This window comes from Diaporthe batatas (assembly GCF_019321695.1).
Source record: "Diaporthe batatas strain CRI 302-4 chromosome Unknown Contig00011, whole genome shotgun sequence".
Taxonomy (NCBI): Eukaryota; Fungi; Ascomycota; class Sordariomycetes; order Diaporthales; family Diaporthaceae; genus Diaporthe; species Diaporthe batatas.
The window spans coordinates 1,383,899-1,405,767 of NW_025408558.1; the positions used below are offsets into that span (position 1 = coordinate 1,383,899).

At 50.3% G+C, this 21,869-nt stretch overlaps 6 protein-coding genes across 6 annotated transcripts; 3 read left to right on the forward strand and 3 right to left on the reverse strand.

The window, feature by feature from the left end:
- Positions 1-720: 720 nt before the first annotated feature.
- Positions 721-2,015, forward strand: KVR01_009267 (uncharacterized protein). The gene is made up of 3 exons (XM_044788506.1): positions 721-1,097; positions 1,164-1,475; positions 1,582-2,015. The coding sequence occupies exons 1-3, from the start codon at positions 810-812 to the stop codon at positions 1,777-1,779; spliced, it is 798 nt and encodes a 265-aa protein (XP_044641769.1). The 5' UTR covers positions 721-809; the 3' UTR covers positions 1,780-2,015.
- Positions 2,016-2,634: 619 nt separating this feature from the next.
- On the reverse strand, positions 2,635-4,310 carry KVR01_009144 (uncharacterized protein; the record flags this gene model as incomplete). Its single annotated transcript, XM_044794814.1, has 2 exons — positions 2,635-2,697; positions 2,736-4,310. 2 exons carry the CDS (start codon positions 4,308-4,310, stop codon positions 2,635-2,637), a joined length of 1,638 nt encoding a protein of 545 aa, XP_044641646.1.
- A 2,149-nt stretch (positions 4,311-6,459) lies between these two features.
- KVR01_009181 (uncharacterized protein) lies at positions 6,460-8,362 on the reverse strand (the record flags this gene model as incomplete). Its single annotated transcript, XM_044789032.1, has 5 exons — positions 6,460-6,486; positions 6,544-7,029; positions 7,097-7,844; positions 7,908-8,166; positions 8,233-8,362. The coding sequence occupies 5 exons, from the start codon at positions 8,360-8,362 to the stop codon at positions 6,460-6,462; spliced, it is 1,650 nt and encodes a 549-aa protein (XP_044641683.1).
- A 1,484-nt stretch (positions 8,363-9,846) lies between these two features.
- Positions 9,847-10,869, reverse strand: KVR01_008915 (uncharacterized protein). The gene is made up of 2 exons (XM_044790565.1): positions 10,321-10,869; positions 9,847-10,236 (listed from the first exon to the last, which is right to left on the reverse strand). The coding sequence occupies exons 1-2, from the start codon at positions 10,786-10,788 to the stop codon at positions 9,898-9,900; spliced, it is 807 nt and encodes a 268-aa protein (XP_044641417.1). The 5' UTR covers positions 10,789-10,869; the 3' UTR covers positions 9,847-9,897.
- A 3,658-nt stretch (positions 10,870-14,527) lies between these two features.
- On the forward strand, positions 14,528-18,145 carry KVR01_009037 (uncharacterized protein; the record flags this gene model as incomplete). The annotated part of the gene is made up of 15 exons (XM_044791976.1): positions 14,528-14,623; positions 14,693-14,727; positions 14,794-14,872; positions 14,933-15,377; positions 15,437-15,634; positions 15,716-15,843; positions 15,918-16,067; positions 16,130-16,192; positions 16,252-16,684; positions 16,751-16,814; positions 16,892-16,957; positions 17,092-17,188; positions 17,254-17,346; positions 17,407-17,490; positions 17,546-18,145. The coding sequence occupies 15 exons, from the start codon at positions 14,528-14,530 to the stop codon at positions 18,143-18,145; spliced, it is 2,631 nt and encodes an 876-aa protein (XP_044641539.1).
- A 1,281-nt stretch (positions 18,146-19,426) lies between these two features.
- KVR01_009154 (uncharacterized protein) lies at positions 19,427-21,477 on the forward strand. The gene is made up of 6 exons (XM_044784981.1): positions 19,427-19,670; positions 19,720-20,004; positions 20,064-20,199; positions 20,252-20,275; positions 20,344-20,816; positions 20,874-21,477. The coding sequence occupies exons 1-6, from the start codon at positions 19,453-19,455 to the stop codon at positions 21,376-21,378; spliced, it is 1,641 nt and encodes a 546-aa protein (XP_044641656.1). The 5' UTR covers positions 19,427-19,452; the 3' UTR covers positions 21,379-21,477.
- Positions 21,478-21,869: the final 392 nt, after the last annotated feature.

A 21,869-nucleotide genomic window follows, 5' to 3' on the forward strand; every position in this document is an offset into this window, starting at 1 on the left:
ATCAATAGGTATACAATTAGAAGGTTAATTAGAAGCTAGGGATTATCCGTTATTAGAGGAGGAACCGTTACTAGAAGAAGAACCGTTAATTCTAGGGCTTTAATTGGCCCCCTTGGGCAACCGTTGCCAGAACCTATAGACCCCCGGTCCGGTACTTTTTCCGCGCCGGCACCCAGGTCGCAACTTTTTGGTGCGCAATCGAGGAGACCGCTATAAACGTCAAGGCCCCTTTGTGGTGAAGATCCACTTCCTTGCCATGGGGAACCTGTCTGCCACTTGCGACAGCGATGCCGCATCGAAAAGTTCCAGTTGTGATAGAAAATAGCTCGCGACCAGAAACACTGTAATATCAAAAGCTTTACCCTGGGAAAACATAGGACTGTTTCCAAGTACCTGGGCCCGCACATGTGGGCAATGGACTTCGTCCACTGGCCGACAAACCGTCTGTCCACTTTGACACAGGGTTGTTTTTGTCTCCATGTGTGAACCGGCCCCGGCAGAGGAAAGAATGGAGTCGATGCACGCCCCTCTAGAATCTAGGATTGGGGATTTCTGCCGAAAGGTCCGACGGTGTTCGGTAGTAATGGAAGCATTTGAATAACATTTTGTCCGAATCAATCCGTCCGCTTACTGCGGAGATAAGGCGCTAAAGGCGCCATTTATGTCCTCGGACGTAAGGGCGGGCTGGAAAAAGGACACCAAGAGCAAAATGCACACCGTCACCATCATCGAGTTATAAATATTCTCAGATCGACCAAGAATTCCACGCGTAATCGTAGAAGAAGTTCAATTAGCGTGCTCTTTAAAAAATGGCGTACTCAGACAAGGACATCGTGCTCATAACCGGCGGGAACGGGGGTATCGGCCTTGAGGTCGCACGACAGCTCACACGAGACCACGGCAAGAGGTTCCACGTCCTCGTTGGCTGCCGCAGCCTCTCTGACGGGGAGGCTGCCGTGAAGCGGTTACAGGAAGAGGACGGCGTGGGGGAGGGGGTCGAGGCCATCCAGATCGACATCACCAGCGAGGAGTCCCTGGCCGCCGCTGCCAAGCAGGTCGGTGACAAGTTCGGCAGGCTTGATGTCCTGCATGCGAATGTGAGTCGGCCAACTAATGAGTCTCCTCATCTGAAAAGGTGGAATTAGATCCTAAGTCCCAACCAGGCAGGAATTTCTGGCGACCAGACCTACGCTGGCCGGCCCATCGGCGAGGTCATCACCCTGACCGTCGCCACCAACGCGGCGGGCGCCGCGGCGAGTGTTGAGCACTTCGTGCCGCTGCTTTCCAGGGCCAAAAACCCCCGGGTCGTCTTCATGAGCTCTGGCGCCGGGAGCCTGAAGCTCGCGCACGACTTTGCGTTTGTGAAGGACTACCCGGCCTACTCGGTCAGCAAGGCTGCCGAGAACATGGTGATGCTTTATTACCACCATCGGTTTCCGGGGTGGAAGGTCAATGCTTCTAATCCTGGCTTCAGGGTGGGTACTTTTTAACTTGTTCTCCACTCCTTGCCGTTTGGAATGCACATGTGGACTCGTTTTCAGCTCCGTGTCTAGAAACTGACGTGTCCTTTGAAAATCACAGGCTACCAAGATCAACAATTATGGCCAGGGGTCGAAGGAGACGCCCGGGCCGGTATCTGAAGGCGCTATGAATGCTGTGAGATTGACGCTCCTCGGTGAGGATGGCGAGTCGGGCACGCACACTATGATTCAGGCCTCACAGGATGAGTACAGCAAGACGATGGAGGGCAAGAATAACATTGTGACTGTGCCCTGGTAGGCCACAGTGGTCTTGTGCCAACTGTGAGGTACTCTCGTGTACCTTGGCATTGTGAATGGACATCCCCTCTCATCCGTATGATCCCGTTTGGCTAGGCAGTAATGGCTCTTGATCTCCGATTAACACTGGAACCGTGTCTCACTACATTGTCACTGGAACTTCCTTTGACGGACCAGTACGGGGCTCACCTAGTTGCTAGCCTGTCTAGAGACCAAGCGGGGGGCCGTGTAATGGATGGAGCGCCTCATGACGAATGTATCCGCTTGTGAAGCCTTTATCTCGTGGCGACACTTGAGAAGATCCCTTGGTGCGCAAGGTCGATGCATTCGATGCTCTATCTCTTTACAGAGGCGGGTCCCAAGTTCGACGACACCGCATCAGCATCACAAGATGTCTTCACTGCTAAAAATATTTCACGTTCCTTTCATGGTTGAATGAACGAAACAGATAATTACAGCATTTTCCCTTGATCTGGCATGATGGACCCATAACGTTTCCTATCCCTAGGCTCTCTCCACCAGACGTACGCCACGCAAAGCTCAAGCTTAGAGGATAAGCACAGTCAAGGTTAAGACAAGCACTATTACAAGACCAATCTCGATTATTTCCTCCGTAACCTGTCCCCACATGATTGTAGAATGTTCCCACATGGCATTGCCCGTGGCACTGACATATGGCGGTAGAACGGAAAGGAGAGTCTGCATGATAATATGTCCGCAGGGCGTGTTGCTGTTTGCAATAAATTTCTCCGCAACTTCTTCCCAAAACGCGGTCGGCTCGTTAGAACAAGAGGTTCCAATCCGTCCAGCGTGCTCGTAAATGGGCCGGTGCGATGGAGTGGTGTGAGCACAAGCCTCAGGCCTGGCCGGCTTGGTTGAAGGGGGCTGTGATGTGTCCGCTTCGCCTGAAGTCGTTGGCCTAGGCGAATTCTTGGTTCGTGGCTCTGGGGGAACGACCTCGGCCGCGCTCATCTTCTCCGTCGGCCAAGGACCAGAGTGTTTCATTTGGGCCTTGGTCTCTATGCTCAGGCCGCTCAAAATCTCAAAGACCTTCCACTTCAAGCCCTTGATTTTCTCGTGGTGCCAGCGTGGCTTGCCACGCCCTTCAAGACGATCTGCGAATTCGAGCACTCTGTTCCAAAGGACTGGATCGACCTGGCACGCATGCTCTTGTAACTTCTCCGCCTGTCTGAGCTTGTCTTCCATCCGCTCGGAGGACCCGGAGGTATTCAGGATGACAAGGCTCCTATGGGTATGCTCTCTTTCCCTTAGCTTTCTCATGAAGTGTTCATACGGCCTCAAGGCGCGTGTCCGAAGGCCAACCAGATCCTTGTTTCCCTCCATGATAATATCCGAAATCTGGTTGGACCAGGCGATTGCTGATTTGATCCCACTGTTCATGCCTCGTCCTGGCCAAAAGTGGTGGGTCAATGCAGCATCGCCTGCTAGTGATGCTAGAAAGTGTGGATGGCCAGCCTTTACATTTCGCCGGTCGAGAAAGACCTTTCTAGTACAAGACTTCACGCCGATGAGGTTGATGGGAATCCTTGCAATGCTCTTGACGTCCTCTTCCACGAAGCCGTAGAGCTGTAGCCCATTTTTGATTGTTTTCCACAATTGGGATTTCTGATGGTATGGAGCAAAGACCTGCTGCTTTGTAAACCCAGGAGGCTCAGTACCGTTGTGAAGGATGCAAGCTGGTGATCTGAAGTCGGCTGGTGAGCCGTCTACTGAGACACACTGATCATACTCCTGCTGCGTGAGTAGCACATTCAAGTAGCCTGTACTGTCGCGATCACTCGCATTAAGTAAGAATCTGGTCTGGATCAGGGTGAGGAAGATATTCAGAGCCTGTGGATGAGGTAGGCCTTTATCGCCACGGTCAAGAGCAACGCCCAGTGCGAAGCTCGTCCCACACTGCTCTTCCTCTGCTGAGAAGTAGCGCTTCCGAACCCAGGAGTTGGCGCCGTCTGCGGCAAGTAACAGATGAAAATCACCCCCTGCCGCTTTCAACAAAGTTTCTTCGTCTTTGATCTCGGCACCGTGCAGGTAAATCATGCCGTCAAATATCGAGTCTTGAGCACGCTTGAGTAGAGCATCTTCGACCTTGCTGATTTGGAGATTGGATGATTCAGGCCATACGCGCTCCGCTCCCCGCTTTTCAAGTCCATAATCCAGAGATTTGATTGTCTCTCTTGAAAACATATTTTTGACGTGGTCCTGGATGGTAACGACCTGATCGCGACGACGCTCGTCTTCAGGGTACACCGTGAAGTGGAGTTTCCCGAATCTTTGTTTCATCCAACGCTTTTCGTAGACGTGGATGTGCACGAGCTCCCGGCATCTGACTTGCTCGGCCAGATTGATCGCTGCTGAGAGTCCCGTCGGCCCTCCTCCAATAATCACAATCTTGACCCTGCTTCTTGGGAGCTCGAACGCGGTCAAGTTGTCACGCGGCAAATTCGTACTCTGGAGGAAACCATGCGGTATTGAAGGATCGAAGAAAAAGTGGCGCATGCGATCTGTTCCCATGGTCTGAGAAAAATTTGGAAGACATTTGATCAATATGAAACGAATCCTGTCGAGTAGCAAGTTGGAATCGAAGGACTTGTGTCGATTCTGAAATATGTGCCACTGGATGACCCAAGCGAGCCAGTCAACATCGTAGTCAATGAATGGACTTTTTTCCCTGGAGAGAAATATAACGTCCCATTGAGTTTTCAGTTCAAGTTTGTCTGACCCGTTATTGCTGTTGAAATAGTCATAAAGGATGCCTTTGGCTTTCTCGAAGTCCGTCAGACCCTCATTTGACCACATGTCATCCCATGACTTCGGGAAATAAATGTACTGCTTCGATTCAGTGATAGGATTAGTCATAGTGGGCTGGGTCATGTATCACTTGATGAGATTCTGGTTCCGTTGACTGAAAAGGAACGAAAGTGTAGCTTGCCGAGCGTAGCCCACCGTGCGCTATTAACACTAAATAACTCAGGCTCTCAATCTTGTTGAAGTTTTGTGAAGACCACAATGCTTTGATTTTGCCTCTTTGTTATACATATATTCATGACCTCAAGATGCTTAATGGCTTGTGTCAGAGTTAGACAAACAACATCAAGTGTGTGGGTCAACTCGTGTGAACAGGTTAGTGCAGGCAGCTGTTAGTTCAAAGTGGGCATTGTCATATTGCTTCAAATTTCCTTAGATGTCTCCAGTCTCACAGGTAAATGGCAATGTGCCTAGTAAAACCCCAGATTGTTTTCGACACAACGTCCTATGTCCACATCACCTTCTTTGGGACCAGCCCATTCATCATTTACTCTGGCCCAGGTGACAGGACCGCACAGGCCAACTAGCAATGAATGAATTGCATAGTGACAATGAGCGAGTCGAGATGGAAATGTGGGGCCTCCAAGGTCCCTCGCCCTCGAAATCTCACCATCCCACGCCCGAATCCGTTTGCTTTGGTCCAGATGTCCTTCTAGCCTTCAACAACAGCAACAAGCGACAACAACAACCATCAACATAACTGTAACCAAAAACATTTTCCTGGAGCCACTTTGATCATTGTTGACCCCTCGGTCCCTTTCATCACACAAATGGCAACTGGGTTCAAGCACTGAACTCCTGAAGTCTGAGCTGTTGCAATTGACCAGTCAATTGTTCAGCGTGGCCATCCAGCCGATGCTCTTGTCGTGATAAATTCTCTCACTGCAGTCTGCTTCCAAGAGAAAAGGGTGAGTCCTGAAAGCATTTGTCAATACCATAATGCTTCGTATTATCCTAACACAACTTGCGAGCCAGAAAGAGCACAACACAGCGCGTGTGTACGCGTTCGTCACGTGCCAACACCATGAGCTGGGTCACAACCTGGGCCATCGCTTACATGGTGCTTGGAATTATCAGCACCTTCCTGGCAGAGACGTCTCCCCTCAATCACCGCCCGGCGCCCGCACAAGCTCCTAAGCTGTATCGAATCATTCACCGGTTCAGGCGAGCCAATCTGATTGGCCTCCTTATTGGCATACTTTATAACCCTGATACGTTGGTCACCGGATGCATCGGGTTGGCCGTCAGCATCCTGATTCGAACCTTTTGCATAAGTTTGAGATGGGCCAGTGGCAACAATCGCCTCTGCAACTCCCGGCCCATCTGTGAGCACCGCTCGTGGATTCAATGTTTTTTCGACTTCTTGAGCTGGGCATATTGAGCCGTTGCTTGTGAGCAGACCACATGGGGCCTTGCGCAAATTATTGAGAGAAGGGGTGTATCGTGTGACAACGTGATAGCAGAGGTAAGTAAGTGAAGGCGCTCACCATCTCAACTCCGGTACACGGCCATACACTAACATGATTTTGGGAACCGGAAATAGTTTCCAGGCCTTCAATATCAGGGCTCAACTCAATGCGAAGTCGAGAATTAAGGGATGGAATTCGGCTAAGGGCGGCCATGGAATAGTTGCACAAACATTGTTTGAGGAGGTGCCTGCAAGTTGTGCTCTGCTAAGGAGATTTTGATTTGGACTATCTTCAGACCAGACGTTCAAAACAGCTTGAGGACTTTGAACCCCAAATCTATTCCAGATTCCAACCGTGAAGATCGCTTCACTGCCCCTAAAATCAACCACTGGCTTAACCATGGTCGGATGTCAAGCACGCTGCTGTGATTCAAGCCATGATAACCCTTAGACGCATTGCCAGTACCAGTCATTCTAGACAGGTAATCAGCAACTGTGCAGTTACAGAGATATTAGGGCATCACGACTTACCTGCTTTGTGCAGACATATGGACTTGCACAGGCTGTTGGGCCTGTCCATCCGTTTCCTCCACACTGGGCCCACTGCTGTGCGACCCCAGTAGCCGAAGGAGTAGCGGACGTGCTCGTTGTGGTCGTCCTCAGCGTAGTCGACGTTGTCCGGACCGTAGTGCTCGATGAGGTCTGTGCAGTACTGGATCGTGAGCTTGTAGTGGCGGTGGTCCTGCTGGTGCTCGTCACAGCGCCGCCTCCGTTCTTCCATCCTTGGATCTCGTCAAGGGTGAGGACGTAGTCTGACGAGTAGACAGACTTCAGGAAGTCGAGGGAGTTCCAGCTTCCGCCGGAGATGAAGTCGCCGCTCCAGACCACGAAGTAGACCCAATCTGCTTGGTACAGCTTCAACTGGGCAGGGTCCATGACGGAGCCAATCTCGGCCGCCGCGATAATTTTCTTATCGCCGACGAGATCGAGAAGCGCGTTGTATGTCGCTGAAATGGGCTGCATTGAATTTCGGTCAGAATATCCACATGATGATTCACAAACGTAATTTTGAAAGGATACTTACGCCGTGGTCGCCTTGAGTGTAGGTATCCGCGCTGACCACGTCGACAGTAGCACTGCCGGGGTACCAATCAGCCGCCACCGAGTTCCAAACCCACAGGAGGTTGTTGATCTTGTGGTAGTTGGTGATGCGGTCATAGACAATGCCCCACAGCTTCTTGGCCGGCTCGGGACCCTGGGCCCCCCACCAGAACCACTTGCCCTCAGCCTCGTGCAGTGGCCTGAACAGGACAGGGACGCCAGCAGCCTCCAGCTTCTTCAGCTGCACGGCGATGGTGTCAATGTCCTTGATCAGGAGGGTGTAGTTGGCATTCGTGGTATCCTTAAGTGCGGTGGTGATATTGAAATCCGTTGCTGCCGTGTAGAAACCCGAGTACCAAGGCTGCGCGGCGGTGTCGTATAGCCCCACGGGCGCACCCCAGTGCCACACGAAGTTGATTATGCCACCTTTGGCGGCGAAGGCGATGGCCTTGTCGACGTCTGTGCTAGAAGCTCCGCGAGAAATGCGGGACTCGGTGTAGTCCATGAGGTCGACGCCAAGGATTGCTGGGGTCTTTCCGACGTTGTTGGTCACCCAGTCGAGGGAGGCTTGGTCCTGCTGTCCGGAGAGGATGTTCTTGCCGTAGATGCTACCGAGGTACTTGAGCAGGGCTTTCGCGTTGGCATCGGCATTAGGGTTGACTGGAGTTGTGGTGATTTGGTGTGGCCCTCGTGCAGCGGCAGGTGTCAAGGTGATGGCGTCGATGAGATACCTGGTTTTGATTTAGCACCGTCTCATTTTACCGCCACTCTGTAGTCGGAAATAGCTGTCTTACCATCCCCAGTTGTTCTTGATTTCGATCGTATTCGATCCCGCATTCAAAAGAACTTGTCCAGCAGGAATGGTCACCCAGGCCGTGGTAGCCGGCAACGACACTTGGCCGCCTCCAGCACCATTCAGCGCAACAGTAGTGTACTTATCACCATACGGCCCATTGTAGATAATTTTCAGATCATACAGGGCTTGAGTGGCGCTGGTGACGGTGAACTTGATCTGGTCGCCGTCAGCGTCAAAGCCACCAACATATCCAGTGCCTAACGGAAAATGTTAATAAGCCGCCGAATCGCATTGTAGTGGGCAGATGACCCTAGGGTACTCACCAGTATAGCCAGCCACCTCAGTCGCAACTGTGACACCTGTCAAAGCTGCGTCTTCGGCTTGGTACGTTGTGGTCTGCGCGATAGCTAGGCCAGCTAAGGCTGCAACCACCGTTGAAAAGGTTGACAACATCCTTGATCAGTCTTGGAAGAGCAATGGGCGTGTCAGACTAGAATCCCGCTACCGAGAAAAAAGGACTGAAGATCTTTCTCATATACAGCTTCACGATACTTTTATACAAACGGCCACACGTCAAGTCAGTAGGACTCGGGGGGACCCGTGGTTAGCTTCGGCTGTGGATACTCCGCAGGGCTCAAAATGGAAGTGTGCACTGCTACATAAGCATCCATGTATCGTAGCGTGACATGGAATAATCCTTTTCCTTTTTTCTCATCCTGTTCCTGTCCATCCTTGGTATTTCGAGTTCCATCGATACTTTAGGTTCATTACCCATGCGAGGGGAAACATACATTTAGACTGCCAAAATTTCCCTTCGACATTTGTCAAAACGTATTTCACAGTTGCAGCAAAGATCGTGAACTCTGGAGGCAGCGAGCGATGCATGACCTCCCTGCATGAACGTAACAGGAATGACTGAATAAACATCCTGTGGTGGCCAGTTCGTAGACTTTGGCGTGTCACATGGTACACGTTGGCATGCTGTTTTAGTTAGGGGTCTATTGTTTCTTCGGAGGAATTCGCTGCGCAAGTGACCGAAAAGGGCCCAGACTCCGTGCCACAGTGAGCGAAGTTCTGGGCAAATCTAAAACCATTGAATCTGCCCGGCTCCGTCGGCCCGCCTGTCTGCCCAGCTACTACCCGTGGGTGCAACTCCACACCAACGCACCATCACGGTTGCGCCGCCCGTAGAAACCGAAGGGAGCGGCGCCACAGCCTAGATGAGGTCAAGGTCGACTTTGTTATTAACGGTTTGTAGTATACCACGCGTGTGTCGTTTCTCTCCGCAGATTTGACGGGTTGCGTGATCGCCTTTGAGATGCTTGGCGAAATCTCCGAGTCGAACACTTTGGCCACTGACTACTTTGACGGTGGTTTCGATTTGGGACCATGTTCAGCGTCGTTACGAACGGCTCACATGGACAGTAGAATTAATATCGAATGTAGAAATAACTAGTGACTGCAAGAACGGTCAGTTCTAAGAGCCTCTGCTGGTCTTCATACAGCAGCCTCATTGCATAAACTACACCACGTCACAAGTTTTGAAGCTCTATTCGATGCCACCTTTATGTCCCTTTTGGGGATGCATGGACACCGGATACACCTGCGCAGGTATTCAAGTTCCCCCAATCTCCGAAAATACAATGAGTAGGTCTCAGATGATAATTGACGGGGACGAAGTTCAGAAATTTGAAGTAGCTCATTCTCTCGATGCTTCCAGTCTTGCTTGATAGACGGGGACTGTCTCCTTGAAAAGATCTGGCAATATTTGAGGCATGTGGAATCCACTAATCACGAAATACCGGCCATCTCGAGCATGGTATAGACCACCACCAGCAGTAGTCCAGACAGCTGTTGCGTACCTTTACCGTCCAAATGTCTTTTAGCGATAGGCCAAGCACACCGATATCGGCTTCATGTATCATCCAGCTGAAGGGCCATGTGTATACTGCTTATTCTCGAATTAAACGTCCGTTGTGACAGAACTCTCACTGTGCTACTCCTGACTCCGGATACTGCACCGACATGTATCTGAAATCACCCGTGACCCCAATATTACCGACAATACCTAGCCCAAGCCACTTCTTTTGTTCTGGGGTCAGCGTTTCTTGTACCTCTTTTGACAACTTTGCTGTCCAGTTGACCTGTTGCCGCATGAATCCCTTGGTGTAGTACCCGAATAATAGTGCGCGGTCTTGGTCCTTGGTCGTATTGGACCCACTTGTGTGCCATACTCGCCCATCCATAATAATAATGTCACCCGCCTTGCCTTGAAACGGGACTAGCAGCTCGGGCGCGTTATCGGGAACTTCTTTTCGCGTGACCCACTGCCATAGAATCATTCAAATGCGTTCAGCTTCCTACGCGGCCTGTTTCTGGTGTTGAAGCGGATGTGTATTCAGATGTCTCACCTTATTCGATCCAGGGATGTACATCGTCGCCCCATTCTCCTTAGTAACATCGGTCAGGCACCAAATAACATTCAGAGCCCAGATGTCTTGCCAGGGGTCCGGGAAGACAATGCTCTGGTCAGAGTGCAGCGCCATGCTCTTGGATCCTGGCCGGGCGATGTTGGCCGTGAAGTTGGAGATTATAAACTCCTCGCCTAGCAGTGACCTCACCATATCAATGGCGGTGGGATGGGAAATCAGGTCGCGGAAGATCTTGTCGACAGCCATGAGGTAGAAGACGCGGACATTGCTTGGGTTTGGGTCCAGGAAATCCAGATATGTCTGCTCGCCTTCAGCTTCCACCACGGCCTTGGCTTTCCACAACCGGTCCAGCGCATGTGCCGCCTCCTCCTTGGTGAGCACGGAGGAAATCCGTGCCCAGCCATGCTCTTTGAGGTGAGCTTTTGCTTCAGCTTGGTCGTCTGGCATTTTTATTCAGACCTGGCAGGGTACTCGAACGGTTTATGTTGGGGCTGTCTGCTTGCTACAGTGTTGTTACGAATAATGCCACTGCACGGTTCGAAGCAAAAGTGATGCCGCTATTTTTCATACGCACATGGGCACATAGCGTATATATCTTGACAGCTGTGCTATTGAGGACAGCAGGACAGCATGGGAATTCCAACTGCCATACGGATCGAGTAGCATGGTGGTACTCCACGTCAATAGTTGATGACAGCTATGGAAATCCCTCCCCAATAGGCAAATGATCAGCCCATCTATGCATTATTGGGTATCCATGCATTAGTAGGACCAATTGACTACAACTTACTCCGCACAGATTGACACCTAGGTAAAGAGCCCCGAGAGGCCGCATGGCTTGGCCAGTTCCAGCTACATACCGTTACCTAGGTAGTATTCTGCGAACTTCGGATGAGGGCTGACATGAGCTTCACACTGCTTTCTGTGTTGTTAATGATAAAACTGAATGGCTGTGACGTTCAGCAAAACAGGCAATACAAACAGGCCCTTCCAAGGCTAGGTAAATGCACTAATGAAACTTCAATGCAAGCTTGCTTCACCGTGACGGTATAATAGCCAACACCGCCACAACAGTCAAATCCATAAAAGGTTTTCGGTATTTTTTGTATTTCATCCGAGTCACTTCAAATGATTTGTGTTGCCTGAATTTTGTGACAGTAGCTCTTCAACAATTCAATAAGTACTTAGTTACTTATGTATGTGTCAAACTTCGTCGCGGGGCGGGAGGGGGGGGGGGAATTTTAGAGCTTGCCCCATGAAATCGTTTGCAGGTCTTCGACGTGACAAGCTTAGTATTATATCCATGATAGTGGGAATGGTCACACTCCCGGAGTTGCACAATTCTTGCTTGCATCTGAGAAGCCATCCCGACAATTCACCGTGCAGTCGGCTGGATGATCAGGTGATCCAGGCCACCCACTGGCACCGCACTACGATCCGCAGCGGAGATCCCAACCTTGGAAAGCATCTGACTTATGTAAAGTGAGCTCCGACGTCAATTCAAAAGTCTTGATCGGCCTTTACGTATGATTGCCTTTCAGTAGAGCACACACTGATGGATAATGTTGGCAAAATGGTGAACAGTGCATTTTTTGTCCGATCTTGCTTTTCCCTATACGTCCTCGGGATCTGCGATCTCCCACATCGTGTTTCAAGTCCTTGTTGACCTGCGCGGAGCTTGGAAGCCAGCATCGATGATAGCCAAGGTCGATTATGACGAATGTCTTGACTTCTGCACCGACCAGCTTCTGAGTCGGCACGCAGCCTCGGTCCACAGAGCGTATAGGTTGTCGCAACTCTGGACGAGTCGCACGTCTTGCATCGCAATGATGAGAAAATTAGCTCCCAAAAGAACCGCAGCCAACGCCATGGCCAAGGAACACCGAGCCGGAAAAGAGGCAATGCGGCTGCAGGAGTGCAAATTCTGGGCAAGATCCTTGCAGCATGTGCATGTCCTGTCACCATCCATCACCAAATCAAGTGCGGGGAGGAGGCACACATTCAGCCTGAGAATGGTTGATAGTGATGCCTGCACCTTTCCAGGTGTGGTTTCGTTTTCAATCCCCATATATGTAAAATGTACGTGGCGCCTTCATACAGTGGTAAACGCTTAAGACCTAGCGTCTGAAGAAATATAGTGCTAATAATAGTGGAAAGAGAATATAGTACGTTTATGGGTATATGGCTGAGCCTCGTACCGTATAGATAAGGCTAGAAGGTATCGCTCCCAACGACGCCGTACTAAAAAGCTGGTAAAGTAGTTATATAATAAGACTAAAATAGTCTTAAAATGGCCCCTATAAGAAGAAGAATTCTATAATGTGAGACTTAGTAAGCTGGCTCTTTCCTATTAATATACTCGTTATATAGCTATTTAGATCTACTTTTACTAGGTAAGCTAGATATACTATAATCTTTATTCTAAGTATATAGCTAATAGAATAGTAATACTATAATAGTAAATCTATTTAAGAAAGCCTTTCTATATAAATTTTATAAAAAAATTAAAACCCTTTTAGAAAGTTAAGTAGAGTTTATTTACTATATATTAGATAAATACTATATAAAGAAAGTGGAAGTCTGGGTATTTAAGAATTAAATCTTCCTTCTTTAAGTATACTACTTTATTGTTAAGGATTTATCTGCTTCTGTATAATATGTGAGGAATGTGGTGGAAGAGGGAGCTCTATGGGGGAAGCTGGCAACTCTATGTGTGGATAAGTTTGAGGGTATGTATCGAGTAATTGTTGACTTTGTGCTCGAGGTATGAGCTGATGGTTAGTCTAAAAGCTGAGAAGACGACGAATAGATAAATACACAGTTGAACAAAAAATACAATGTGGCCAAAGCCCTGCACCTTTCCAAATTGATACGGTATCAAGCCCAATGTTCAGAGCCAACAGGAGAATGCGGTCTTCTCCGCCTACAATCCTCTCAACACCTTATCGCCTCGATCCTCACGATGTCCATTCCTGCGCAGCCACACAAATAGACTGATAAGTGCCCATGATACCCCACGAACATGTTGAACGGCCAACAACGTACTCCACAACAACATCGAACTAGTGTGAATTGGGAAAGGGGCTTACCGAAAACCCCCCAGTATATCTGCGACCCGATGCAATGGATCCTCCTGCTCGTTTTGCCTGTCTCTTCTGGCTAAGGCATGTCTTGGCATTCGTGACACCCATGGTGATATCTTCCTGGGCACGGGAAGAAAGATCTTTGAGGGTGGTCTCACACGATATCAAAAGTTTCTGTGCATGCTTCGAGACCGCGGATTGTAACAACGTTTATGGGGAGCCAAGCCCGTCGCGCATCCGTGGCTGTCCAGGGATACCCAGGTCTCTCGAGCTAAGAGAGTCCTTATCAATTCCCAAGCCCTGTTGGTCTGGGCATTCCTCTTCCGTGCTACGATCAAACGATCATGTGGCAAGAGCGGCCTCTGTCGGTTCTTTGGCGATGATAAACATGGCCACTCTTGTGGCAATCACGATTCTGGTCTACTTTGGATACCTCGTGGCGAACAAGGCTGATAGCCACCATGAGAAACGTCGGGAAGATACAGGGAACTAGACACCGTAGAAGTCGAATGGGTCCCCTCTCCGATGGACTGGGGTAGTAAAAAAATGGCACCCCCACAAACCTTGGAATGGACCACATTCTCCCAGTGTTGTCTCGCAGGACGTTCATGAAGCCGAATGGCGGGCATCGATTTGGGGCGGATTGCTCAAGTGAATGAGGAGCAATGCCATCCTCCTGCAAGTTTTCGCCATCGCCCATTTGGGTGATACAGTACTACCTTCGAAAGGGCAGGTCTATAGTGCCGAGCCCATACCAAGCTGTCGCCAAGGACATTATTGTGGGCACCACAAACTGACCTGTAGAAAGCCCATGAAGTGTCAGCCCATCGGTGTGACCTCAAGCGAAGCCTTATCTCTTGGTACTGCAGTGAAGAGGTGTGAGCAGACCGGGAGGTTTATCGAACTTCCACAGGGCATGGGCCTGGCCACAGAAGAGGGTGTTGACCTGATATTGGGTACCATTTCAAATGTAATACGCCATCAGTACTACCTCACGCAGAAGTCGGCATTCTTGGATTTGTATATAATCCTCGCATCCCCAGGGGTATGGCCTCCAGTTCCTGAGGCCATTTGGTAACCCAGCGCTTCGCACTTAGGTCAATATGGCTCCCCGGCCCAGCGAAATTGGGACTGGCCTCTCCGAAACCAAAACCCAAGATGAAATTTTCGCCACAGCTAGCACTGAGAAAAAGGAAGCTGTACGCTAGAACATCCTCTGGATGAGTTTTTGTTCCTTCTGCTGACAACAGCCGAAGTTTCCTACCGAGTCAGAAATAGATGAGCATACGAAAGCTTTAGAGCAGTAAGAGAGTCCCCTTCCTTTCAATCACATACAGAACGCAGTACATGTAGTTGACACGTGCTCCAGGGACTTGAACGTCACCGAAGATGACCTCATCGAAGCCAGGGAGCTCGCAGCTCAGATGAGCACCGAGGATGTCCGCAAGGTAACCTTGGCCGTCTCCAAGCGCGTTCCGCCAACCTCATGCTAACATGCATCACCGCAGCTGATGACCAACGTGCTCCGGATTCACGAGCACGATCCCAACTTCCCGCACATCATCATCGATCGGATCCAGGCTTTCCTTGAGGACGATGACGTCTTCGAAAACCCGGAGAAGCACGAGACGCTCATCATGGAGATGAAGCTCGAGGCCGCCCTCATCACTAACAACAGCCCCTACGCTGAGGTCCGCGCCGTCGTCGACAACAAGGACGATCCGTCCACCCCATGCTCGACTGTCCGCGCCTGGACCATCGGCGTTCTGTTTTCCGTGTTCCTCGCGTTCATAAACCAGCTCTTCAGCATCCGCCTGCCATCCATCGTCATCAGCGCCAACGTCGCGCAGTTGCTGGCCTTCCCGTTCGGCAAGGCTTGGGAGAAATGGATGCCTACCTGGGAGTTTAGGATCCTGGGACAGACTCATAATCTCAACCCGGGGAGGTTTAATAGTAAGTATTTATCACTCGCCTGTGAGGCCTCCCTCGTCACTTTGCTAACAGCCGCCCAGAGAAGGAGCACATGCTGATCGCTATCATGGCCAATACTGCGCAAAGTCTTCCCTACACACAGTACATCGTGTGGACACAGGTTCTGCCGCAGTATTTTGACCAGCCATACGCTCGAAGCTTTGCCTATCAAATACTGATTGCATTGTCAACCAACTTCATAGGATATGGGTTGGCAGGGCTTACGCGACGTTTCATTGGTGAGTATCAGGCCGTGTCTTGCGCCCACCGCGTGTATTGCATGCAGTCTTTCGTGTTAGCCTGGCTAATCTGTTTACAAGTATACCCATCGTACTGTGTCTGGCCTCACTCTTTGGTGACCATCGCACTCAACTCAGCACTTCACAATGACACAAATGTGACAGTGCCTGGGCCGTTCAAGAGGTTCTACAGCATGAGCCGCTATAAGGTATGTTAGTTACGTATCATTAACTTCTAAAGATTGATTGTTCTTTTATAATACTAACTAATGCAATTAAACAGTTCTTTTTATGGGCTTTTGGAGCAATGTTTATCTACTTCTGGTTCCCCAACTACCTCTTTGAAGCTCTTACATTCTTCAGCTGGATGACATGGATTGCGCCTGACAACCACAATCTCGGTATTCTCACCGGCTTCAGAAATGGCCTGGGAGTAAGTCGCCTCAATGAGGTCCGGATGATGACCGTTTTCAAAAGCTGACAAGACTGGTCCAGCTCTTTAACCCGTTGCCAACCTTTGATTGGAACGTCCTTCTTTTTGACGACGTTGATCCCCTGGTATGCGGTAGCGCCCAAATTCTGTCATAATTCATGCGGCTGACTTCTTGGTTTTATAGATGGTGCCCGCATTTTCTACACTGAACAAATGTCTCGGCATGTTCCTCTGGGGACTCGTGGCACTCGGGATCTATTACTCCAACACATGGAATACCGGCTATCTTCCCATCAACTCCAACCGCGTGTTCGACCACTTTGGTCAGCTTTATAACGTCAGTCGTGCCCTGGACGAGCGAGGACTGTATGACCACGAGAAGTACATGGACTACTCGGCTGCTTACCTCGGCGCTGCCAACACCATGGTCTACTGTGCCTTTTTCGGCATTTATACCAGCACAATCACTCATGTCATCTTGTTCCATCGGTACGAAATTAGCATGGGCTTCAAGGGCTTCTGGGCTAGTATCCGCCGGAATAAGAAGACACAGGAGGGTGTTGAGAGCGGAGAGTACAAAGATGTGCACAACCGTCTTATGGCTGCTTATCCAGAGGGTAAGATCCGATCCTCCTTGCTGTGCCCTTATTGTTTGACATCCACTAATGCCTGTCTGTCCTTAGTGTCTGAGTGGTGGTACCTCGGAACCCTACTCATTGCAGCAGGATTCGGATTCGCCGGCGTGGGGTAATACTTTTTTTCTTTTTGGACAAATCAGCCCCCCTTTTTAATTTCAGATTTAAACTGACATCATGATGTTTCAGAGGCTGGCCAACGTATACCACACTAGGAGTTGTTCCATATGGAATAGCTCTGGCTCTTGTGTTTGTGTAAGTGGTTCTCTACTTATTCAATGACGCAGCCCTCTTGCCCAACAATGCTGAGAGACGGCATAACTGGATCGAGGCATATGAACCTTGGGCGTGATTGCAACCAAAGACTACTTGCTGACGAGGGGGCACAGAATTCCCGTCGGAATCATCAAATCTACGACTGGCATTTCAGTGACACTCAACGTGCTGGCCGAATTCATTGGTGGCATTTGGGTGCAAGGAAACGCGGTAAGCTTCCCGAGGTCGTTGGTCGTATGCGAACTGCGAGCAAGAGTTACTAACTCGGAAAACAGCTTGCCATGAACTACTTCAAGTCCTTTGGCTATGTGACCTGCGCCCATGCAATTTCCTTCGCCAATGATTTGAAAATCGCACATTACGTCAAGGTCAGTTAGGGTAGTCATCCTCGATCAGCGTCTCGTGCTCATCTAACGATGTTTGATCAGATTCCTCCGAGACACACCTTCGTGGCGCAAATGGTAGCGACCTTGATATCAACTTTCGTCTGTACGGGCGTCATGAATTTCCAGGTAAGTCTCAATTCAACAAGCATCTATCATTTGGGCCTAACATGATAATCGCCAGATAAACATTCCCAACGTCTGCTCCCCGACAAATCCACCTATGCGTTTCTTCTGCCCGGGCCCAAACACTTTCTTCACAGCCGCAGTTCTATGGGGAACCATCGGCCCCCTCAAAGTCTTCGGAGTAAATGGCCAGTACGCAGCGACCCTTCTAGGTTTTCCCATCGGCGTCGCCGTCGCCCTGGCTGTGTGGGTGATGGTCAAGTACACGCGCAACCGCCGCCTCTCCCGCTTCGCGAGGCAGCTTCATCCCGTGGCCCTGTTCTACGGCGGCGTCAACTTCGCGCCCTACTCCTTCTCGTACGCGTGGCCCGCCGTTCCCATCGCCTGGCTCAGCTGGGTCTATGTCCGCAAGAGGTACCTGGCCTTCTGGTCCAAGTACAACTTTGTGCTGTCCGCGGCCTTTAGCGCTGGCATCGCCATCTCGGGTATTATCATGTTGTTTAGCGTGCAGTGGGCGGAGATCGAAATCCCGTGGTGGGGAAACAACGTGCCCTACGAGGGGTGTGAGGCGAGCGGTGGGCCGTGCCGCTTGCACGAGCTCGCGGAAGGGGAGAGATTCTTTCCTTGGTGGGATGGGACGAAGACGCCTGCTCCCTAGACTGCCAAGTATTGGTGGTGGACTTCATGATGCTTCAGCATTTTCCACTTCTGCGCGGGCAACTCGCTCTCTCCGATGTCCTTCAGCATGCGTAGGGGCTAGGCAATCAGGAAGATGTGGTCATCAAATTCCTTTGTCTAGCCTGTTTCTTAGGATAGACAATGGCCGTATGTTTCGCACATCTGTGATCCTAGCTGAATGATAGGAAATCGCCCAAAAATCACAGCCGGAGAACGCACTTCTTGTACCTTGACAACTCCCGCTTACGACCTGCTTATCTTCTTCCCATCCGATACTTGTAGTAGTTATTATTTTGACGAGCAAGGAAGTCTTCCCGTACAAAAGTCTCCTCACAAATCTCGTACTCGCCTCCTATGGGAGGATATACAATGTGTGTTCCCCACTTGATATGCTGTCTCCACACGTGTCGGCCTCTCTCCTTTTCATCATTAAATTCCCTCACACGGTTAGTTGCCGAGCATATCCTGTGAGACATAAAGTGTTCCCTGGCGACACCAAATTGTCATTGCAGTGAACAAGGCAGTTAGACAGAGCTGGACGACCGAACGGGAGAATAACGCACTCCATGTCAACCATGGCAAGAGCTTTGTACGTGCAATACTTCCAGTCAAAACGAGTCCGTATTCGTACTTTCACCGCTGGTGATAATAGCAATGGAGCTCGAGGCGGCAGAAACGGGATACTGTCGGATGCCGGACCTGGGCTTCTAGGAGAAGTCGAGACTGCAGTGATTTGGGCAGGAAACCCCTTAAGGGGAAATTAGGATGTAGAACTTCTCAAAATCGTCTGCTTCGCTTTCTCACCAAGGTAAAATGTTCTCTGGTGAAGTGGTGGTCACTCGCCGGCTTCTCAGAATACCGTGGAGGGTGCCACAAGCTCGAGCCTAGGACAGGGCGACGCGACGAGTAAATAAGTTTGTGAATACCTACCTAGGTAGCTTCCCCTTTTTCAAACTCGTTTCAAACCAATCCAACATGTCATCTTAATATCTATTCAATTCTAACAAACCCTCTCTGACACGGAGGCAGTGCTGGAGCATTTACTGCATCGAGAAGCGCTAATAGCGTTAGTCGCATTTGGGAGCCTGTACCTGCCCAGCAATCCATGGATGGTGGGCCTCAATACGGAGTACAGTCAGACTGTCAGACTCCCTAACCAAAATGAGAATTAGATCGACTTCCGGCAGGCAGCCATTTTCTCTTAATATATATAGTCTAGCATGTTGTACTCAGGTATCAGCGCAAAGCATCAGCGCCCCGTTGATACTGAAAGGCAGCTAATTTCGGATGAGACCTCTGTCTCTCAGACGCAAAGCCATGGCCTCCATCTCGAAATCTCTATCCTTCGAAGCCGCTTTACCTACGATTTTGATCACTGCAGCCATCTGGCTGTTTTACACGATTATAACATTCGGGCGCCGAGAGAAGAGTCTGCCTCCCGGCCCTCCAACCATCCCGATTCTGGGAAATGCGCATCTGATGCCAACCCAAGGCTTCTCTCGCCAGTAAGTATTTGTGATTAAACGCTTCAGGTCACCTGATAACCGGCTCTAGACTTGTGGCCTGGCGCAAGGAATATGGTTCAGTCTACTCGCTCAAGGTCGGCCGGAGCACTATGGTCGTGCTCAACGACCGGCGCGCCATTCATGAACTCCTGACCAAGCAGGGTGCTTGCTACAATGACAGGCCCGAGGACACACATTTCATCATTGCGAACAAAGACGAGAACCCGGCGACGATGAAGGAAGGCCCAAAATGGCGGGCGACGCGGAAAGTGATAGCAAACTACTTCTCCCCGAAGAATTTGGATTCGACTCTGAAACCCATCCAAGAAGCTGAGTGTGTGAAAAGTATCTTATTAGCGAAAGTTCTTGAGAAATCGTGCTCATCTGTTACAGAGTCAACCGTCTTATGTTCGACCTTTTAACCAAACCCGAAGAGTTTTCGACCAGCATAAAACGTACAACCGCCTCTATAGCCAGTATCACGCTATTCGGTCACAGAGCACCCGATTTTGACAGTTTTTGGGCATACGTGAGTCTGCAAGCCCATTCTTCCCGGAACATTGCTGACTTCGCATCCACAGGCTGTTTACATTGTGATGGAAGCGGTAAGAACATCCCAATATGCCAGTACTTTCCCTTGAGAAGAGTCAAGCTAATCCTTTTGCTATTGAAGGTCTCGAAAGGAGCCGCCCCAGGTAGTTACCTGCCAGTTGACCAATTTCCCATCCTGAAGCTCCTTCCAGATCGCTTCATTATGGGAAGGCAACGCGCCAAAGATTTGTACGCCACGATGACAGGCGTCTGGAACGATGCTCGCGAGCGCATTGACAAGCGGCGCAGCGCCGGAGACAAACGTGAATCTCTCATGGACAGATTCCTCGATGGAGACATAAAGAGCGATGTCCCGCTCTCTTATTCAGGACTAAACAACTTGCTGGGAGGTGTACACATGGCTGCCGCGGACACGACCGCAATAGCAATGCTGACAACCATCCTGTTTCTTGCCAAACACCCCGAGTTCCAAGAGAAGGCAAGAGTTGAACTCGACCGGGTGTGCGGGACTGATCGTATGCCTCAGTGGTCAGACTTCAATGACCTGCCGTATGTGAACTGCATCGTCAAAGAGGGGTTGCGGATCAGACCTATGTAAGTACAGTTTGGCTTCCAATCACTGCTTTGAGAATGCTGACTCTCCTCATCAAGCTCGCCCGCTGGCGTTCCTCACGCCGCAAAGGAGGACAGATGGTACAACGGCATGCTCATCCCAGCTGGCAGTGCCATCTTTATACCGCCCTCCACTCTCAACTTCGACGAGGCCTTTACAGCAGACCCCGATTCCTACAATCCTGATAGGTACCTCCACCAGGCCCACATGTTGGCCCCCGAGCTCTCAGCGTCACCACAGTACGAGGAGCGTGACCATTATTCATACGGTGCGGGACGTCGTATGTGTGCTGGAATCCACCTGGCGGAGAGGTCGCAGTGGCGAATGGTGGCGCAAATGCTTTGGGCCTTCAGGATAGAGCCAGACATTGGTTCTGACGGGAAGCCGGTGGAGGTGAAGACTGGTTTGGATGTGTACGAAGAAGGATTCTTGCACGTTCCGCACGAGTTCAATGTGCGCATGGTCCCCCGGAGTGACAAGCATGCCGATGTTGTGACGAAGAGTTTCAAGAAGACAGAGTCTGATCTGAAAAAGTGGGAGTGATCGGATTAGAAACAAGTCTAGTGTAAATAAACGGCAGCGCCGTAAGCCACAGCTCTAAGGAAGAACGAGAATCTTGATTTAGGGGGGTAGTTACGGTTAGCCGTGAGGCTCACGTCCCTCTGTGTCTTTTGAACTACTCATGATGACTTGCGCGGCACCTCAGCCCTGGGGCACTTCGTCAACTCAGCGAATTTGGGCCCGGATTCGATTTTTGAAACCGGTCATCCAGTCGTCCTATTCGGTAGAGACTTTTGGGGTGTTGCTGACGCGTCAAGGGGGATATACTTCTTTTCGGCTGTGTTCAGGGAGGACTTGGACCAAATCGCGGCCTACATCATTGGCCAACATTACCTAGGTATCGGCCTGCATCAAGTTGCAGATCCCCCTCATCTGCAATACCACATGTTTCCCTTGGGCCTATCAAAAGTGGTAGGCCTACCGCAGGAAGCTAGACACCCAAGACCAATCATGCTGCCCAAGCGTGCCGAGTG